Source organism: Vulpes vulpes, chromosome 14 (assembly GCF_048418805.1).
Source record: "Vulpes vulpes isolate BD-2025 chromosome 14, VulVul3, whole genome shotgun sequence".
In the NCBI taxonomy this organism is placed as follows: Eukaryota; Metazoa; Chordata; class Mammalia; order Carnivora; family Canidae; genus Vulpes; species Vulpes vulpes.
The window spans coordinates 24,805,378-24,827,790 of NC_132793.1; the positions used below are offsets into that span (position 1 = coordinate 24,805,378).

A 22,413-nucleotide genomic window follows, 5' to 3' on the forward strand; every position below is an offset into this window, starting at 1 on the left:
GAAGGCGGAGTGTACACAGAAGTTAGCCCACAGGACCTCTTATGGTGGTATGTATACCACCTTCCCTGCCAGTCCCGCTCCAGCTCGAGTCAGAAAAGGAATATAGCCTTTTTATTGACTACTTTTAGGTAGAACAAACTAAATACATATTTAACAGTTTTGGTTCATTTATACAGTACATTAAATAAGTTATGCACAGAGTTAAGTAACAAAAATTCCTATCTGAGTAAAATGACAAAGCACAGAGAAACCAGACTACCGCATCCTGTGGGTGCTTTCACATTCATCATACCCCCCCTTAAAACCACACTCGGAGGCATAGTGTTCTATTTATTTACATTATTGGCTTTCTTTTATGGATGGAGCTTTTGTAGCCTCATCAGGAACTTGGAAAGCCGTGAAAGTGGACTGAAGGCTGCTGAGCCAAACAGCACTTTCAATCATTCACCTAATGCTTATTGCTGCTTCTCTCTGCCAACTCCAATGCAGGGATGTGGCTGTCTCTGCCAGCTGCCAGCCGCACATGCCCTATTTGGTATAAGCATGAATGAGTGTACACTGGGCAGTTGTGGGCCTGACCAGATGGGGTCTGCAGGGGAAGTGCCATGTCTGGGGTTGTGGAGGGCAAGGGGGACATAAGGTCCACCCTCAGGCCTCCTAACCTTCTCCTGGCTCACGATGGAAAAGGTCACCTGCACCATCATCTTTGGAAATGAGCATGTCAACACACGTGGGCAAAGAGGCAGGTAGTCAACATTTTGGTTTCATAAGAACTAGACACTCAGAGCTGGAAGGGCCCTATTCAGCAGCTCGCCCAGCCCGCTATCACCCCGGATAAACTGGCCCATGCTGGAACAGTCCAGATCCCTCTGGCTTTTCTTACATTTGGTTCAAACATGCCACCACCCAATTCTCTGCAAAGAGCTAAAAAAAAAAAAAAAAAAAAAAAAAAAAAGAACCCCAAACAAAAGACACCCCCCCAAAACCAAACCAAACGCCCCCCATCCCCAAATCTAAGTTGGCTTGGTCTACTGACCTGGTTCTGACACCAGTTCTGACAAAAGCTTCGAAAATGTATTCTATTTTCAATGATATTCAATCCATAATCCCTTCTATAGTTTCCAGGACAAATGGCTACCTGGTCATTATGCTTTCATTCTGAAGAACTCCCTACCATACAATTCCAAAGTGTTGCTGAACCTTCAACTCCACTTGCTGAAATATCATCTGGAACTACCCAGAACAAGGTCTATACCCTTTGCAAGCAGGTGACAGCCTTGGGGATCAATCTGATTTTGGAACAATGCATACAGAGTAAATTGTAGATTTTCTGGCTAGAAGCTGAAGATGCTCATGCTGACACCAAGTGAGGAGCTCCTGGTAGACTAACAGGCCCAGATAAGCAAATGATGTCCATACTGCAGTCAACACCACACCGATCTGTGCTCCATACTGCAGTCAACACCACACCGATCTGTGCTAGGTTGATGTGTCTGGCTTCTAGACTTAGATTCACTAGTATACATATGACTCAGCACTGTCCAAGATCCACTTGCTCTATAACCTCAGGGTCACATGACTGTGCCCGAGCACATCTGCTTGAGGCCCACCCCTGGAGCTGCAGAGACCCTCCAAAGTCGAAGCCCCACTCATGCTCACAACTCCTAGGGTGGGCTCCCTATTCCTGAGCAGGTATAATTAACCAACTTCTTCCCAAGTCCATTTTCCCCACCAAATGGAGTCAGGCGTGATACAGGTGGCAGGGACCCAGAGGACTGAGGTTATGAAGATCCAGCCCTTAAGCATCAATCAGAACATTTAAAGATGGCTCCCCGTTTGGCCACTTGGCCTTCTCTGGGTTCTGCAATCATTCCTCGCATGTAGAGGACAACAAAGTCTCATATCCATCAGTGACTCTCAGTGGTTGATACTGAACACTGGCCTCATCCTCCAGATGTGCTCTGCTGGTGGGCAGGCATGTGTTGCATTTGCTGTACATTTCCACACTAGTATCGAAGAGCCTGGAACTGCCCTGACATGACCTTCAGTACCACCACTTACCACAACTCTGATCCCCTTGGTTTTTTTTGTCCCCCCAAATAGTAACTATCAAGGTTGGTCCTCTAAGCAGCCTGATTATATAAAGATGATTTGAGTCTAATTACATGGAAGTGAGAAGCCTGAACTTGTACTTCAAACCTGTATCTGGGATGGTGAGCAGACAGTAGAAACCAAGTGGGAAAGCTGGACTCACCCTGGCCCCTTCAACCCCTCTCCCCCCACCCAAAGACAGTGCCAAAGAGCAGGAAAATTTCAGATAAGGATGATGAAGAAAGGGATTCTTTACATCCAAATAGGAAGTCTTGAACAGATATCCTAACAACCTAGATGTGAAAGTGACCAAAATTAAAAGCAAGTGGTCTGAGAACTGAACTAGAGTGTAGAGTACTACCCAGATTTTCAGCCTGGTCTCTGGGCAGCACATGAACAAAACAGTCTAGAACAGCATCACAATAACTCTGCAAACTTAGCTGTTGTTGAGAACCACAGTCCACAACTGTCAGATAGGACCTGTATAACAAAATGAAACCTTAGCTACAGAAATTAACATGGAGTCTGATGAATAGTATTTGTTGGTTTGGGCTCTTGATTCCAACCAGGAAAAACCTGGGCTACCCTGGCTAGTCTGGTGGCCACTGAAAACTTCCCCAGGTGTTCATCTTGCCAACGAAATGACTACGAACTGAGGTCAGACCCAACAGGTGCCACGAGATAACCTCTTCCTCTGCTCCATCACCTCCTCATGAGATATCCCCTCTTTTTTTTTTTTTTTCCTTCTAAATGGCAATGTAGGCAAGTCCTGCCTGGGGTCCTAATTTCATTTCTGTTGAAGTCAGGATGTACCACCAGTTGCTGCAGTTTAAGGAATTCCACAATAAAGTTAACATTATTCTGTTATTCATTCTCTGGATATGCCTTACGTTATGCAATGGAAATCTAGGTATTTTAAAGGTGCCTTGCACTGAGTTTCTTTGTAAGATAGACAATCTCTAGGTAAAGTAAATTAGGGACTTGAAAGTTCTCACAGAAAGCTACACTTGTATGTGAGGGCAATGCTACTATACTGATTCTTTTTCCTTGATGAGACTGAGAACTTTTATTTTACTCTGGCCAGCACACAGAAGATAGCCATCTAAAGCTGGGCTTTCATGGGCCAGCCAGAGCAGGGCCAACCAACTCACCCCAACTGATTGCTTGAGTCAAGAGGGTGCTGGAGGCTTGGAGGTGGACGGAGAGAAGGTCAGGGTCATTGGGCTCCAAACAAAACACAAATGGTGGGGAAGAATATATGCTGCAGTTGTTCCTAACATTGTAGAAGGGGTATAGGTGATGTCAACTTTGGAAAGCCAGGTAAACACATCTGGAAAACTCCCTGATGATGGGAAGAAAAGTTGGTAAGACTCTCTCAAAATGGCTGTCATATTTCATGGAACATTTCTTAGCTTAAGGGGAAGCTATCAAATAGATAACATAAGGGAAACCGAGATTGTATGCCTGATAATAATTTGATGTAATATGTATTATGGACAAGGTTTGAAGAATTCTTTCAGGTCCAGGAAGGCTGCTGAGATGTGACCAGGTCTTGACTGCTGAGGCAAGTCCTAGCCACAACACATCACATCCTATGGGACAATCATATCAAAAGGGGCCAAACACAGACCACGAGAAGAAAATCCGTACGGTGATCTGGACATGCGTGGTCTGAAATAAAAGGGACACAGAACAAGACGACTGTGCAAACAGCCAAGCGGTGACAAAAGGTTCTGCATTTCCAATAGATCATCCATTCAATGATTTGACGATACTAGTTTGGCCAACATGCTCAGAGAGAACAGACTATCCACAATTGAGTCTCATTCTCCTGCAGACCAATCCATGCGCTGGAAACTATTTTCTGCATAAGCAAAATCAAGTAAGAGAAAAAAATGGGTCCCAAACTAAAGTAGCAAGCCAGGTTGGAAAATCTTGTCCAAAATGATCTGTGATGCTTGGAGGAAGTTTTATTTGTATTTTCATTATTATGGGTGCTTTTAGTGAAACGGTGACTTCTTTCCTGTGATTTTTGATAATCTTAACAAGTCTGAACAGCAGGGTCGAGGAGAGTCCTGAGTGCTGCTTTTGCCTGCCCAAAGTCCTGGCGGGGCTCTTCAGCGGCATCTGTGAAAGGTAGAAATGAAGGTAAAGTTGCTGTTCAGGGGCAAAAGAGGCCACCCTGGCAGAGGGGATCTCCTCTGCAGCCTGCTGTCAGTCTCCAGGCCTCTGCTGCAGGATGGTGTAGTAGGAGGCAGTGCATGGGGCGAACTGCCTCCAGCCTAGTGGGGCACCTCTAACAGTCTGCTGCCTTAAGAGGCAGGGATGGGAGCTGGTGGTCTACACTGAAAAGGGGCCGGCCATGCCAATTTCAGCTGGGATAGGAACAAACCCGGAAGCCCAGGAGGGAGGTGGCAGCTCGGGCCAGCTGCCCATGTGCAGAGAGAATGGCACACTGGCTCCCCCAAGAACACAGACAGGAAACTGGGGCAAGTGTCTGAAGAGGCTGTGGAGCAGTGTTTGCTGGGCTTGCACTCTTCCTGTCTCCACTTCACTTTTTTGCCAATGACCCAACATCTAATTGCACTGGTTCAAACAGCCAGACCCCCTGTGCCATGTTTTGTGGGGCTGTGAGGTCATCAGAAGAAGGGAGTCTGGGGCTCAGAGTCCGTTGGTGTCAATGGCTGTCACAGAGGCGGGTGTTGAAGAGCGTGAGGTGGTTGCGGAGGTCTTGTCCAGAGCCGGGCTTGGCACACTGCAGTCGGTGGACCTGGCTGAGGAGCCCCTCCCTCCAGGAAGCAGTGGCCGGCTCTGGCTATGGGGACTCTGGCCATGCAGGTTCTGGCCACAAAGGCGGTGGTGCCGCTCCCAGTCCTTGTGCTGGCAGAAAGACCCACAGTATCGTGCAATATTGCAGCCACTGCAGGTCTCACTGGCTTTACGGCCACAGTTCCAGCAGTTCTGCAAGACAAGGCAAGGGTTAGTTACTTGGCTCTTGTGAGGCAGGCTTAGCACCCTCTGTCATCTGCACTGTGCAGGGAGATACACATGCCTCTCTGAATTTCATTGGTATAAGAGGCAAACTGCCTGCCACGGGTTGGCAGGACAGCAAGGCCAAGAGTGCCAGGGAAGGGTAGGTGGTAGTTCTCGCCTCCCGCTGGAGGCACCTACTCACTGTTTTGACTCACATTTAATCCTCAGTGACCAAACTAAACCCTGTCCCAGGGTTCCTGACACCACACATGCACATGCGTTTAGATGTTTTTTCTCTTGCTGCTCTCAACAGAGGAATAATCTTGATTATTTGCACCCACAACATCTGATGCTTTAAAAAAGTCATCTGCCAGGGGACCAGGAGTGTGGGTAGTCATCCTCTGTGCCTATTCTCCTTTCAGGGGCGTGTCTCATCACAGGTGGGCTGGGAGTCATGGGACTACTTCTAGCTTGTTTAAGGGAGCCCCTGCAACACCTCAGAGCTCAGGGCCCTGGAGATTTTCCTGCTACTCTTTGTACTTGACAAAGGAGGGGCAGGTATGCTGGGCTTTAGCAGAAATGCACTGGGGGGTGGGTAGGCTGAGGAAGGGAGTGCATCAACTGAGAAAGCATGAATTCTGACAGAAGCTATGAGCCAATGAAACTTGGGTAGAGCTGCGAGTGGCAGTCCTGTGAAAGCAGCAGCAAAACAGTCATTGAACAGACAGCATCAAGCTTCTCCCAATTAGCGAAGAAGGGAAGAGAAGCACCATGGAGAAGGCTGCCACTTCTAGCACCTGACCAGCGTATACCCCCTGGAAGTCTCTTTCCAGAAGCTCCCCTGAGGACTCCACCAATGAGCCTGCACCTGATGCCCCCAGGACCCACTCAGAAGACAAAATGCCTCTGGCATTGGCAGGTAAAACTACCAGGAAGAGGCCAGGCTTTCTTAGGTGTCAGGGAGGACCTGAGCACCAACCAGCTGGCCACCAACCCCCACCACAGGGTCTCTAGAATGGCAGAAGCCAATCTGAGGCCTGGTCTGACCAGTCCATAATCCCCTTGGGGAAGAAATGTAATCTGGACACTTGCTCAAGTATAAAACAACAGACAAATTCTTGGGGCCACCTAACCCCCTTTTGCATTGTGCAGATGGGACACTAAGAGCCAGGTAGGCAGGTTCGTGCCTAAAGATATACAGTGATTACATGGCTATGCAAAGTCCTGGAACCTGGACCCCCTGACTCTGCTATACTCAAGGTCCATGTTTAGTTTTGAAGAGCTTACAAAGGATTGCAGACTTCCTTCTAACACAACAGACTTCTCAGGAAATACACTCTAGGGACTGTGCAAACTTGGCCAGCACCAACACAACAGGATCAGAATAGGGAACAGAGATGTCTTTCTTGGGATGTATTTACAGATCCTCAAGCAAACGACACTCCAGAGAATGTCACACTTTTGAGTCTGATAGACTGATTCCCAATGATGTTTTGGCAGAGCTTTAACACACACTTATAGGGAAGAAACCAGTTACTGCCTCCCTGGGGCTACCGTGGAAACACAGGTCAATGTGTCAGCCTCATGGTCAGCCCCAGCTGAATGAGAGAGCCTCTACTCCCTCTCTGTTTAAGCCTGCAAGAGCATCTCAAACCAGGACAGGGTTTTTTTTTTTTTTTTAAGATTGTATTTATTTATTCATGAAAGACACACAGAGAGGCAGAGACACAGGCAGAGGGAGAAGCAGGTTCCATGTAGGGAGCCCAACATAGGACTTGGTCCCAGGACCCCAGGACCACACCCTGGGCCGAAGGCAGACGCCCAACCACTGAGCCACCCAGGTGTCCCTAGGACAGAGTGAGTACCAAACCACTAGTAAGTACTTTCACCTTGGCTGCCATTATGTATCTAAAATAGCTTATTTCATAATTTATGGGACAAAATGAAGACAAACAGACCCCCCACCAGAGGTAGATCATAGAAATCTAAGAACATGGTTAGTGTCAGAGCAGCTAGAGCAGTCAGAGCAAAGAAAAGTGTCAAAAAGACTCTTTTAGGTTTCCTTTTCCTGTGTCTTTTTCCCACAACCACAAGGCTTTCTGCCCAGATATAAGGCAAAAAGTGTATTATTATTATAGTCACTCTTCAGATCAGCATTCCTCAAAGGTAGAGCAACACATACGGCCAAACAGTTCCTTTGTAGCTAGTGGGAGAAGGTTATAAACCTTTTGAGTTACTGACCAGGGAAGTCACCAAGGGGATTCTAGAATTTCCTTAAGCACAGATCATCAGTCTATGCCACTACTATAGGTTCCCCTGACATCTGGAAGTGAATCCTTCCTATGAAACTTTTCATAAACAGAAATGGTGTAAAGTGGAAAAGCTATCAGCATTAATTTATATGGAAAAATTCTGAATGTTCCCAGACCCAAAAAATAATTTCTCTTAGGCTTTTCTTTAGGACACATCTTGTTAATGATGCATAATATAAATTGAGATAAAGATCACAGACCCAGTTCAAAGCTCCCACAGCTGGATGCTGAGAGTGGAGTTCCAGGTGAAGGAGCTTGCTAGGGCTGTTCTTGCTGTTCAAGGCGTATGCTGCCTCTAACAGCTTGCTGCATAACAAATGCTGAATGCTGTTTTTGCCTTTTGCCCTTTCTCATTAAAGTGAAAATTCTCTTCAGATTTCTTCAAGCAAGGGAAAATAGGTACTAACATAGGCTTTTTGTAAAAGCAAAGATGTAGTTTGCTGGCATGGATGCTGGTGTGTGCCTCACCTGTAGGCCACTTTGTACACTGTTTAAAATTATAGGTCCTTCACAGCACAATGCTATAAGTGGTAAGCTGGAATTTAAACCACACAGTCCAAATCCAGAATTCATGGTCTTAGCCAAAATGTTCCACTCCTTTTTTGGAGGAAGACACAGTTAAAGATAAACATAGATATAAAAGCAGGTAAATATAAACAGATACAGGATTAAATATAACATAGATGTCACTGCTCAAAAACCATTCTAAAGAAAAAGGAGGAAGAAAAAAGGATAAGAAAAGGGCTAATGGAAGTATTTTCTCACAATTCAGTGTCCTTGTTGGGGTGCAACAGGCATTTTCCCACATCCGCTGTGATAGCCACATAATACTTAGGCATGTTTCTCTTCACATGGCCACACCTGGCACTACTATACTGAAGGGGATCATTTACATAGGATTAGACAGTAACAGGGCAGCCCGGGTGGCTCAGCTGTTTAGCGCCACCTTAGGCCAGGGCCTGATCCTGGGGACCCGGGGTCGAGTCCCATGTCGGGCTCCCTGCATGGAGACTGCTTTTCCCTCTGCCTGTGTTTCTGCCTCTCTCTTTCTGTGTACACACTCTCATGACAAACCCCTAGTTCTTTAGGTCTCAACTGGTAGATGGATCTGCCTCTTACACAATTAGGCTTGTTTCAGGACTTCAAGTTTATCTCAAAGCTGAAAAATGACTGAAATCAAAGTTACAGAAGAACTTCATTATATCCCAAAAGACTATGCTTTTGTCCTATGCTTTTTTCTTTTCGGTTTTGTCCTCATTGTGGTACAAGAGTGTCCTGTATAGAAGCATCACAGTGTTCTGGGTCTTGGAGAGATGGGCAGGTCTGCCTGATCTGTTACTTCAACCTATAAAATAACTATCCTCGTTATAAGCAGACCAAATACTCTAGGGCCCTGTTATCTCCTAACCCCTGTACCCTGGTTTCAGCACTGAGGGATTCTATCAGTGAAATTCCTTAAGCCACAGTTTCCTCATTTAAAATTGGAACCCAACAAACAATACCTACCTTACAGAGTCACTGTGAGGCTCAAAAAGGCAACACACACCCTTAACTCTGGGTCTCTGGCACATGATGAGCCCACTAGTCAAAGGTGGTCATCATAATCAACAAACTTTGTCTTCAGGGTGAGTTTTTAAAACTGAAACTGATACAATGAGCTGGTTTATATAAGAATCATTAAGAAACAAAATTCTTCTGGTATTAGAAAAAATGAGAACCATCTAGTTCAAGAGCTGACTGTTGTGTCTTAGTGCCTAGCACTTAAGAAGAAAACAGTTGGCTCAGTGACTGAAGCTGCCCCAACCCCAGCCCTAGCCCCCAAGGCTAACAGAACTCTGACCTCTGTTGACTCTTCTTGCTCATTTATGACGAGGAAGGCATCCTCTGCCGCCTGCCGTTTGACGTCTGCTATAGTTTGCTCCATCCGAGCTCTCTCTGTTGCAATCACTTCGAAGGCTTTTTGCTCTGCCTCAGCAACAGCTTTCTGTACTTCTGACATGGCCTGAATTTTCACCTTATTCACAGCTTCTTCTAGAAGAAAGTGACAGTAAAATCAACTGGCCGAGAAATCTTTTCCCTCCCATTCTCTGTCACTTGCAAGAAGGAACGGAGCTGAAACAAAAGAACTCTTCCAAAAATACACAGGGTTTAACATATGACATACACATTCACTTTTCTTAAACTCACTCATCTGCTCATGTGCTCATTTGTTGGGTATGTAGATGGAAGTGGGCACTGTGCTAAGGGCTGGGGATATCTATAGGATGACGACATAGTCCATATTCACCTAACTGTTTGTGATCAAGTACAAAGGTGGCCTGGGGTGCATGACGTATGTCAGTACAGGAGACAGAGTTCTAAGGAGAAAAGTGGTCAGCTCTACAAGTAGCAGGGGAGAATTCAAGAAAATGTGTCTTGATTGACATGGTAGGTGGAAATGAATTTTTGGAAAAGTCCTGCATCCCATGCTAAGGCCTTTGGTTCTTCTTCTAAAGAAAACATGAATTCCTGAAAGGTCTATGCAAGGAGAAAGGACTGAAGGCAGAGACAGTCTGGGAGAGGCAGGGGGCAGTAGAAATCCACCTGATAGAAGAGAATGAATTTAGGCACAATCAAGTGGCACAGAAGAAGGTATGAAGCAAGATGAGGCCAGTAGCATCTAAGGGTCTAGAGGCAGAGGTGAAATCGAAGAGTGATAGTGCTATGAAATGAAACAAATAATAAACAAAATGCCATGCGGAGGCAAGTGAGAAGACCAAAGAGCCCTTGGGACATCCAGTCAGGAGGCAGCTGGGTATATAAGACTGAACTCAGCAGAGAATGGCAAGCTGAAGACACAAATGTAGGCATGCGAGGAACCTGGGCTTCCAAAGCCCTGTCCAAAATTATCATTGTCCCACTTGGTCACAGATGACAGCACAGCAAAGACTCAAATCGAGCCGTTAACACTAAAGTTTGACTCTTAACCAGTTAACCAAATGTACCTCCCAAGTAGGAAATCACTATTACCATGCACAAGTTAGATCTTATGCATGGTAATCCTTCTCTCTACTTTAACAATTGCTACCTTCATTTCCCATAATTTTAGTCTACTTCTTGGTAATACGTATTTCCCCATTTCCAACTGCAATGATGTTTCCAAGTTGCCGTGTAGTTTTCCAAATTAAAAAAAAGAAAGATAAATAAAGACTTATTTATTTGTGTGTGAGAGAGAGGGAGAGAAAGAAAGAGTACAAGCAGGGGGGTAGGACAGAGGGAATCTTCAAGCAGGCTCTCTGCTGGGGGCGGGGCCCATAGTGGGGCTCGATCCGACAATCCTTGATATCATGACCTGAGCTGAAACCAAGATGTGGACATTTAACCAACTGAGCCACTTATGTGCAAGCTATTTTTAATGGCAAAATAGCATTCTGTGGTATTGCACTGTAAATTCACATAGAATATACTAAAAATGCTAATTTTATACATATTGTCTTTTTTTTAAAACAATTTGTGGGGCTAAGTTTGGATCACATGCTTTTGAAAGGAAGAATTCAAAAGCATGAAACAGGAATGATTTTAAGAATTTGCATGTACTAGGGTGCCTAGCTCAGTCAATAGAGTGTCAATTCTTGACCTCAAAGCTTCAAGTTCAAGACCCATGTTGGGTACTTAGAAATAAGATCTTAAAAAAATTTTTTTGCACATACTCAAGGCTGGTAACATATAATAATTTGATATGTAAAACTCTAATGAATCATTTAGTGTCGTTAACAAGATCCTCTAAAAACAGGTCAACAAGTATGTCAATAAAGACTCTGGGGGGGATCCCTGGGTGGCACAGCGGTTTAGCGCCTGCCTTTGGCCCAGGGCGCGATCCTGGAGACCCGGGATCGAATCCCACATCGGGATCCCGGTGCATGGAGCCTGCTTCTCTCTCTGCCTCTCTCTCTCTCTGTGACTATCATAAATAAATAAAAATTAAAAAAAAAAAAAACATTTAAGACTCTGGGGGACTTTATCTTGTACTTTCTTGACAGTTGGAACAAACATTTTGCAGTATGTTTATTTGTATTTCTCACAAGGTGTTCGCATCTTTAGTTCATTTGTTTATAATGGTCTTGATGGTCCTGAAAGAGTCTCTATGAAGGACAAGTATTAACTTTTGTAAAAGTAAATTTTATCTTAGGAAGAAAACCAAGAACTGTACTGAACTACAAAAAAATGGTCCTGGAAAAGGGAGTGTAGAAGAAAAAGAAAGCTCATGTCTGGAAAAGGACAGCAACAGGGACATGAGGTTAGTTTCACCCAGTGTCTTACCACAATAGGCAGACCCACTTTTCTTTTAGCCTCCTAGAAAATGAGGTCCACCAAGAACAGTCTTGACAAAGATGGAGATAACGAAGGTGAAAGGAAGAGTGGAGGCCTGTTGCAAGACCAGAATGTATCAGGTAATGTGCGAACACAGTGTGTGAAGATTCAAGTGAAGCCAACAGGCAAAAATGAACTGAGCTATATGCTCAGAAATAAGGCTATAAATACAGAAGGAAAAGTTGGTTACTTAATGCCTCGGGGTGACCCAGCAGAGGGGCATGCAAGGAGCTTCAATGGACAGTCCGAAGTCATTCTAAATTTTTGACCTGCAGAGTAATGTGAGAGGAAGTCTGGATGTAAGTGAAAGCTCAAAGTGGAGTGGCAGGAGCTGAGAGTTTTGAAGAGAAAATAAGGAGACAACCACCTTTCCCCCAAACATGTGTTCCATATTTGCACAAATTAGTATGTGTGACCTAGAAGCAGACAGATACGTACCAGTTTTTTTCCAAAACTCCACAGGTACATATCCTGTTCCTGGTCTACTGCTGAATTCTCGCTGTGAATCTACAGAAAGGATAAACAGCACAGGGTTAGACATGATCTATAACCAACATGTTTCATTTTTATGAAAATTTTTTTATGAAAAATTCTGACAAGGAATAAAATCAGATTACAAAAAAGTACACTAAATGTGTAGTTTTAAAACACACACACATGCTTCAAATAGTAACGGTAGTTCAATTCAAAGTAGTGAGATTAAAAGTGATCTTCACTTTCTTATTTTATCTATATGTCCTTATTGTTTTTCTATAACCGTGGATATATTTTTAAGATACTTCCTAAAATGTAAACATAAGTACAGATAGATACTTATACAAATATTATGCATGTATATCCCTATCCAATATAACAATTCCGATCGTGCATAGATCTCTCTTAACTGCTCTGAAGACATGTCAGAGAATATGGCTTTTGTTTCTTGGTAACTCTGAATTTGGGGTGGGGAAGGGTAACTTTGAATTTTTACAGGTGATTTATTTATTTATTTTTAAAAAATTTTACTTATTTATGAGAGACACAGAGAGAGAGGAGAGAGAGGCAGAGACACAGGCAGAGGGAGAAGCACGCCCCACGCAGGGAGCCCAATGTGGGACTTGACCCCAGGACTCCAGGATCACGCCTGGGCCGAAGGCAGGCGGTAAACCGCTGAGCCATGCAGGGATCCCCTTTACATATGATTTAAAGAGGTTGCCTTTAAAGTTTCTTAAAATGCTTATAAACAAATAAAAAGCAAGTAGTAAAGAAAATACTCTGGTATGGAATAGTGCATTTCAAATGTATCCCAAAGAGACACCCCAGTGGTAACCCCACTGGTAGGGGTTGTATACACACACACACACGCACACACACACGTTTATTGTGATTTTAAGATATAATATTTTAGGGATCCCTGGGTGGCGCAGCGGTTTAGCGCCTGCCTTTGGCCCAGGGCGCGATTCTGGAGACCTGGGATCGAATCCCACGTCGGGCTCCCGGTGCATGGAGCCTGCTTCTCCCTCTGCCTATGTCTCTGCCTCTCTCTCTCACTGTGTGCCTATCATAAATAAATAAAAAAAATAAATAAATAAAGTTGTTTTTTAAAAAAAAGATATAATATTTTATAAGAGGGCCCATTAAGCTTTTTTTTTTTTTTTAAATGAGTCAATTCCAGCAGACTTTCAAATTTCCTTATGCTTTACTGAGGCTAAGCTGAAAAACAGATTTTATGCTCTGAATACTCACCAACCCATGGTGCAAAAAGGAATCAGGGAAACAGTACAGCAGGGGAGGGTAGCCTGGCATGAAATGTTTGCCAAGGGAGGTTTATAAAATGGTTACTCCTCATGAGAATGCTTCGCAACTGGCTATAAACTGGTCTGGGACAGGGACGGAATCCCTCCCATTCCAGGAACTATCGGCAGAAAAAAACCTACTGTTGTATTCCCCAGATAGCTAGGAGGGGATAATGAGGCACCATTTAGTATACTCACAATGTTGTACAACCATCCCCACTATCTAATTCTCATTTTCATCATCCCAAGAAGAGACCCCATAAGTTTAAAATATTGACAGAACTAATACTTTTTGCGACACTGGGCTCTCTAGTAAGTGCTACTATGGAAAACAGAAGGGCTCTATTTAACACGGGTGAGATTCCTGATCCATGTAGCCATTTGTCAAACATCTAGAAACTCAAGGATGAGACTCATGAAATAAAAATAGGGAAAAAAATCTAGGATCAGAAGAATCAAAGTGACACAGTTAAAGAAGGCAATGGATCAAATTCAATGGAATCTTTTTTTAAAAGATTTATTTATTCATTCGTTTGTTTGTTTGTTTATTTATTTATGGGGGGGGCAGGGACACAGGCAGAGGGAGAAGCAGACTCCATGCAGGGAGCCCGATATGGGACGCGATTCTGGGACTCCAGGATTGCGCCCCGGGCCAAAGGGAGGCGCCAAACCACTGAGCCATCCAGGGATCCCCTCAACGGAATCTTAAGTAAGGAAAACCAGTGAGAAAAAAGGATTGAGTATGTAGACAAGCTACCACAGGTTATTAAATGACCGAAGAAACATTTGTTTACTTGTGGCGATGTGAGGTAAGTCCTAATCAACCAAGGGAAAAGTTACTTCATTTCTGTTATCAATATGCCTTGGTCATATTCATTGTATGTGCCCAGTTCCTAAGATTTTATTTATCTGACAGATGTAAAAGGTGAGAAATTTAACCTTAAAGGAACTTCTCAGCTTACTCAAAACATACCTGGAAACTACATACATTTAACATGGCATTTCCATAAGTCAGAGTAACTGTACTTCTAAACCCAGAAAGGAACAAAAATCAGGATTTTCAACTGGTTCACTAAGAAAAGCAGAGTCTCAGAGGCTACTATAATCAAAGGCAAGACAGAAAATGTAAATAAATCACAATGGTATTTTGGCTATTTAAGAGAATGCTCTAGTTCTTAGGAGAAATAGAACAAAACATTTAAGGATGAGTGTCATGATGGTTGGGGGAGACTGAACCTACATCTACCTACTCATCTATAATGAGGTAAAGCAAATATGGCAAAATGTGAAAAACAAGTGAAACCAGATATGGGGCACATGAGTGCTCTGTCTTACTCAAAACATTTTTATGTGTTTGAAAAACTTCAAGATAAAAAATTGGAGAAAATGTTCTTTAGTATATATATAGAAAATTCTGTAGAGCAAACAAATTTCTTAATAAATGAGTCTATGGGAGCAGGAGAGAAACAGTGGGTGGTGGCAGGTTTTTCACAATTTGTAGGTTTCTGTAATACTTGCCTTTCTTTGTTTTTTTTTAAAGATTTTATTTATTAATTCATGATAGACACAGAGAGAGGCAGAGACACAGGCTGAGGGAGAAGCAGGCTCCTCAAGGGGAGTACAATGAAGGACTCCATCCTGGGAGTCCGGGACCATGCCCTGAGCCGGAGGCAGATGCTCTTCACCGAGCCACCCAGGTATCCCAAAGTTCGCCCTTTTTACAATGTAACCCATTTAAAAAACTGAGAGAATAACCAAATTAAAATACTCAAGAAAGGGCAGCCCGAGTGGCTCAGTGGTTTAGCACCACCTTCAGCCCAAGGCTTGATCCTGGAAACCTGGGATCGAGCCCCGCGTCAGGCTCCCTGCATGGAGCCTGCTTCTCCCTCTGCCTGTGTCTCCGCCTATTTCTCTCTCTCTCTGTGTCTCTCATGAATGAATAAATAAAATATTAAAAAAAAAAACCTCAAGAAAATACAGTGGATCAGCTATGAGTGTGTGCTGGTTCTAGAATGCTATACTTATAATCCGTACTAGTAATATGACTGTTTTGGCCAACTTTTTAACTTATTTAAGACTCAGTGTTGTCGTCTGTCAAAGAATGTAATAGCAATTCCTATATCTCAACAGACAGCTTTGAAAGCACATGTGAGGGGGATCCCTGGGTGGTCAGTGGTTTAGCGCCTGCCTTCGGCCCAGCGCGAGATCCTGGAGTCCCAGGATCAAGACCCACATCAGGCTCCTGAGGTGCCTCAGGAGGTACATGTTTTGAAAAATTGTGGGTGATTAATTAAAATTAATGGTTTTGGTTTGGTCAAATTTTTTAATAAACATTTTATTTATTTATTTATTCATGAGAGACACAGAGAGAGAGAGAGAGAGGCAGAGACACAGGCAGAGGGAGAAGCAGGCTCCATGCAGAAAGCCCGATGTGGGACTCCATCCAGGGTCTCCAGGATCACGCCCTGGGCCGAAGGCAGAAGTTCAACCGCTGAGCCACCCAGGCGTCCCGGTTTGGCCAAATTTTTAAAAAGATTTATTGATTTACTTTAAAGAGAGAAAGAGAGAGTATGTGTGCTTGAGCCAAAAGAGAACAAAAGATAATCAATCCCAAGATTTCACACCTAGTGTAAGGGCTCAATGCCACGACCATGAGATCATGGCCCCAACCTGAAACCAAGAGTCAGATGCTCAACTGAGTGTACCACCTAGGTGCCCCAGGTCTAGTACAGAATTCTAAGTTAAAATAACTTTTCTTCAGAGTTGTCTTCTAAGTTTTTCTTCTCTTCTCTTCTCCCTTCCTTCCTACCTTCTTTCCACGATTTATTTATTCATGAGAGGTAGAGACAAAGGCAGAGGGAGAAGCAGGCTCTCTACAGGGAGCCCGATGTGGGACTCAATCCTGGATCCTGGGATCACGCCCTGAACTGAATGAAGGCAGATGCCCAACCGCTGAGCCACCCAAGTGTCCCATTTTCTAAGTTTTTGTTTTTTTAATTTTATTTATTTTATTTATTTTTTTTATGATAGTCACAGAGAGAGAGAGAGAGAGAGAGAGAGGCAGAGACATAGGCAGCGGGAGAAGCAGGCTCCATGCACCGGGAGGCCGACGTGGGATTCGATCCCGGGTCTCCAGGATCATGCCCTGGGCCAAAGGCAGGCGCTAAACCGCTGTGCCACCCAGGGATCCCCATTTTCTAAGTTTTAATGATGCTGATATTTGTTTCTTCTCCAGTGTTGTTTAATTTATAGACTGGTTCAAGTTGGAATACTGACTTTCAGTTCTGGATAATTAAAAAAATTTTTTTTCAGTAACTATCTTCCCTATCTATTCATAGTTTCTGAAACTCATCTGATTTGGATGAATAACAAGTTCATAAAAATATTAAAGTGAACATCCACAAACCTATAGGTCAAAAAAGACACTTCCAGCAGCCCTAAATCCCCAAGAGATGGCTAGTGGTAAGCCACAGTCCTGTTTAAAGGATGCTGGCCAGACTTACACTCCTATAGTCAAAAGAGCTCATAGAGATAATGAATGCCCAACTCTGTACTCCTATAGCCTCCATCCTACACCCCCAGAGAAAACCATTCTCTTGATCTCTATGATGATCATTTTCTTTTTTCTTTTTTTGATGATCATATTCTTGTTTTTCCTTACGCTTTTCCTACTTATTTATGCTTCCTTAAATAAAATACTAAAATACATCCCTTGTTGTCTGAAGCAAATTTATCCCTGAAAATATTGTGACTCACCAATGTTCAGATAGAAGGAACCTATATTTCATTATTTTAAATGGGAAAAGTAAAAATGCTATGCAGTATCTTAGTCAATTTCTCCCCAAATCACCAAAACACCTAAATACTAAACATGTAAGTAAATAAATCACCAGCAGTTTCTTTACACCCAAAAGATTTAAAACACGAATTATGAAAAAAATAAAAAATACCCACAAATCACAGATTATCTAATTATTTAAAAGTCATTGATATGTCTGTGTGCTATGTCCAAGAATACTGCAGAATGTAGAACAGTGCTGCTCCAAATGCTAGTCTGCACACCACTGTGGTCCATAAAGAGATCGGGAACTTACGCCAGAATGCCCGACCACTATGTCTCTAAGCACACTGTTTAATGTAGAGGACTCTTCTCAAAGTCAGCAAGTGTGCCCCAATACATGCTGTGGCAAGCTTCTCATGTGATCACAGTCCAGTAACAAACTGGTTTAGAATGGATTTGGTCCACATTTTGAATAGCATGATTATTTAGGAGATGAATGATGCTTTCTTTCTCTACTGCAACAAACAGTTAAATAAAAATATAAAGTATGTATACTATGCATAAATAAAGATACTGAAAAAGATGAATAGAGAGTAATGCAGAGTAATGTTTTAATTCCCCCAGCAAGACTTGCCATCGGGGCTAGAGAAGAGCTGCCTCAGGACTGCAGCTCACTCTGCACTGCACTGTATGCTACTCACCTCGACACACGCAGACTGACTGTTAGAACGTAGTTGATTTGGTTGGGGAACTTAGTATGTTTCTGCAAGTTGTTATAGGGACTACTTATGAAGGTTCAGAAGGTGAGGGATATGATGAGCTCTGAAGTGATCTGTACATTTGTATATATGTATTGATTAACTGATCAGTGGATGGATTGATTGTAATCTCTACACCCAATATGGGGCTCAAACACATGACCCCAAGGTTAAGAAACACATGCTCCTCTGACTGTGCCAGCCAGGCAGCCCAAGCTCTAAAGTTTTTATAAAAGCAATCACACTGCAGCTACAAGTGTTCTTTGATGTCCTGCACAATGTTGCTCATCTATGGCTGCCTGAAGAGTCACCTCTGTGGGAGGGGTGGGGAGTGGGATCCTTTGGTTACCAATGTCTTTGCCTCTTTTATTTTGAAGTCTTTTTTAGACTAACAGCTGTTGTCTGTGGAACATGCTAGGTCTGTCACAAAAAACGATTCATTCTCCCTGGTGAAAAGATGGAGCTTGAAGTGGGTGGGTGGATGGGGAAAAAGTCTGATCACAGATGGCCTCTCATTTAGCTGTGTCTTTGGATAGGGCACCTTTTCAGTTACTAAATGAATGTGATGGAACATTTTGGGGGAAAACACTGTGGCACTGCATGTGTCCCGGATTGAGAGAACAGTTGTTCATACCTCTGCATCGTCAGGCTATGAAAAGGCAAGATGGGATAACTCAGCTTGGTATAATAGAATTTTTTATACAGGCCTCCAGACAGAGGTTGATAAATGGTATTTTCCTGGATGGGGAGTGAGAGGGAGAGGAGGGAAGATGACAGAAACATTTTTAGATTTTTCAGGGCTACTACTGAGGAATAAATGTGATGTACATGAGAGTACTTAGGACATTCAACCAGGGAGACAACGATTCTTTCATCATCACCTACCACACACACACACACACACACACACACACACAGAGTTAAAAACAGAATAAAACCATAAATATTCTCATTATCCCCAAGTTAAATAGTATTTCTTGAACCTGCCATGTACTGAATCCTTGACATATTTTATCATTTACTCTTCAAACTCACCTGGGTTTTTCTAACTCCACAATCTACCAAAAGTCTTCCCTGCCATCATAGGGGAGACTCTCCCTTACCATTGCTGAGAGAATCTGCACTCCCGGGACTGTGCTGCCTGGAGACCAAATCACTCCCTGTCTTCCTCATCTCTGTGTTTTCGTTACATCTTCTTTTCCAGTAGTTGAGTTCTTCACGATCAGATTCCTGACAGCGCCGCAGAACTGCCATGGAGCGCCTTGTCTTCTCTACCATTTCCATAATGCAATTCAGAGCCTAAATCAGAGAGGAAGTCAGGCAGATATAAGATTAGGACTGTCAAATAACCAATACTGAAAATTAAGGACAGGTAAACTATAAAGAATGAAGGCTTAAGTATCTTACAGGTTAGCAATATCAGCCTATATATGAAAGCCTTGCTTAACAGCTTCTTTTTACTTATTTATTTAATTTGGTGGGGAGGGAGACAGAATCCTAAGCAGGCTCCATGCCCAGCACAGCCACAACATGGGGTTGAATATCACAATCCTGAGATCATGACCTTAGCCAAAATCAAGAGTGGGGAACACTTAAGCAACTGAGCTACTCAGGTACCCCCAAAAGGTTCTTTTTAAATATATATACAATGCAAAATATTTTTTTTGGATTTCAAAATAACACTTTTTGGATTCTTCCAGGTTGAAGCAGCCAGAGTCTCTCACCATAATTCTTAATAAATATTCTGATAAAACCATATTATCTCTCTGCCTAAATACATCAAGTTACTAGATAAAGCTAGAGATTTATATAAGAATGCAATCAGAGAAAGAACATTCAGAGACAATTTGACTCAACAAGGAAAAGGTACGTAGGTGTATTTCAAGTAGGTATTACATCTTTTCTTCCACTTTTAGGATACCAATTTTCTTTTTTAAAAGACATTTATTTATTTATTTGACACAGAGAGAGCACAAGAAGAGTAACGGCAGGCAGAAGGAGAAGCAGGCTCCCTACTGAGGAAGGAGCCCGATGTGGGGCTTGATCCCTGGACCCTGGGATCATGATCTAGGCAGAAGACAGCCACTTAACCCAGTGAGCCAACCAGGAGTCCCTCTCACTTGTTTATAGAGAAGCACCATTTATTTAGCATTTCCTATATATTAGATCCTGTGATAAGCACCTTCTATTATATTATCACCTACCTTGCTGTGAATTCAAATATTACAGTATTCTTTTTTTAAGATATAAAAATTAAAGCTAGAAACATTAAAAACAACTTGCCCATTGCACAAAGATAGGGAGTAGCAAAGCTGAGATCTGAACTCACAGCCTCGTTTTTTAAAATTGATTTTTATTAAAGGTTTTTATTTATTTATTCATGAGAGACAGAGACAGAGAGGCAGAGACACAGGCAGAGGAAGAAGCAGGCTCCATGCAGAGGAAGAAGCAGGCTCCATGCAGGGGGCCTGATGGGGGATTCAATCCCAGGTCTCTGGGATCATGCCCTGGCTGAAGACGGCACTAAACCGTTAAGCCACCCAGGCTGCCCCACAGCCCCGTTTTTAACCATTATACTTCATGACTTCATTTGGTTATATCCTGAAGTAATTACCCCACTACAAAGATTTGGGAGTTACTCTTATCTCTCTAGCTAGGGGAGTAGCAGATACATCAGGTTTATTTTATTTTATTTTATTTTATTTTATTTTATTTTATTTTATTTTATTTTATTTTATTATTTTATTTTATTTTAAATTCATTTTATTTTATTTTAAATTCATTTTATTTTATTTTAAATTCATAAGTAAGCTCTACACCAAAAATAGGACTTGAAGTGCTTGATCTCACAATCCTGAAATTGAGAGTCACATGCTCAACAGACGGAGCCAACCAGTTGTCCTCATAAATCAGTTTTTATTGTAGATGATATAGCTCTGGTTAACTTCACATCAGGCATATGCACTCCATTACTATTGGTAATATTAAGAAGTAAAATATAATAGGAAAATTATACGCCATAAGATTCTTACATGATCAAGATGTTTCCATTCATCTGCCCACTCCCTTTCGGTCAACCGGTGGTCTACCAACTCATCTTGATAGCCTCCATTTATACCTATTAGAAATGAGAGATTAAATTTGAAGACAGAGGAAAGAATACAATAAACAAAATTCTATCAAGTAAAAACACACACATCCGTACCAACTGTGAGCACACTACTAGGGCAATGATTCAAAATGGAGTGTAGGAAACACAAAATGACATAAAGCCAACAACAACAACAACAAATCACCATTTAGAATATAACTCTGACAAATCAGTTAAAAAGGCAAACAGCCCAAAGGAAAAACAGTCAAAAGAAATAAAAAGATATGCCACAGACAGAAAAGCATAGATGGCCCACAAACACATGAAGACAGTAAAACTGTAAGTAGAGTACAAGTAAAAATTTCTACTAAGATAGCATTTCATATCCATATATTGGAAAAAACTAAATTGTCAGATAACCCTTAGTACTGGCAAGGATGTAACACAATGCAAATACTTAACCATCCCAAATAGAGTGGGTACTGTACAAGTACTCGGAAACAACTTAGTATTACTAAAAAATATGTACATTTTTAAGTAAGCTCTATGCTCAACATGGGACCTGAACTCGATCCTGAGGATTGAGGTGATGCTCTACTGACTGAAGAGTCAGGTGCCTCGCACAATTTTTTTTTTTTAAGATTTTATTTATTTACTTGAGAGAGAGAGAGAGAGAGAGAGAGAGAGAGAGAGAGATAGCCAGAGAGAACAGAAGCAAGGGGGAGAGGGAAAAGCAGATTCCCTGCGAAGCAGGGAGCCTGATGTGGAACTTGATCTCAGGACTCTGGAATCATGAATGACCTGAGCCAAAGGCAGATGCTTAACCAACGGAGCCACCCAGATGCCCCCAAAATATTTTTGTATGGTTTTGATTTATATTTAAATCTGTAGGAATGCAATGACTGTGTGAATCAAAGGTATAATGAATAACTGTCCACTATTTTGAAAAATCATATGATGCCACATATGACACCACTGCTCATAGCATTGAAATCATTAATATAACATGGCTGTTACCAACCTAAATTTACAGGTGTTATATTGATAGTAAACCTGTATCTGTGTAAGCACCTGTTTATTTTATGGGATCTTCTTGTGTAGTCACGCCTGAGCACTAACATATTCCAATAATTTCTTATATATTATGAATTAGAATATTGATCCTAAAGTTCTAAGACAGGCTATAGTATCCATAACTTCCATTTTAAGAGAGTAAAGAGGAGGGGCTGCAATATATTTGTTTAAAAGGAGGAGGGAATAAGTGGTTTGGTAAGAATTGAGA

The 22,413-nt window shown here is 42.4% G+C and overlaps 1 protein-coding gene across 6 annotated transcripts in view; it reads right to left on the bottom strand.

Moving 5' to 3' along the window:
• Positions 1-89: 89 nt before the first annotated feature.
• Positions 90-22,413, bottom strand: part of CBFA2T2 (CBFA2/RUNX1 partner transcriptional co-repressor 2) — a 150,009-nt gene continuing 127,685 nt past the window's right edge. For 3 of the 6 annotated variants that reach the window (XM_026009881.2, XM_072736103.1, XM_072736100.1), the window contains 5 exons: positions 21,073-21,158; positions 19,144-19,339; positions 12,165-12,233; positions 9,217-9,407; positions 90-5,052 (listed from right to left, as the gene is read on the bottom strand). In XM_026009881.2, the coding sequence (XP_025865666.1) occupies positions 4,753-5,052; positions 9,217-9,407; positions 12,165-12,233; positions 19,144-19,339; positions 21,073-21,158 (842 nt within the window). In that variant the 3' untranslated portion in view covers positions 90-4,752. The remainder of the gene's footprint in view (positions 5,053-9,216; positions 9,408-12,164; positions 12,234-19,143; positions 19,340-21,072; positions 21,159-22,413) is intronic. The other 3 variants (XM_026009882.2, XM_072736101.1, XM_072736102.1) reach the window with 1 other exon arrangement.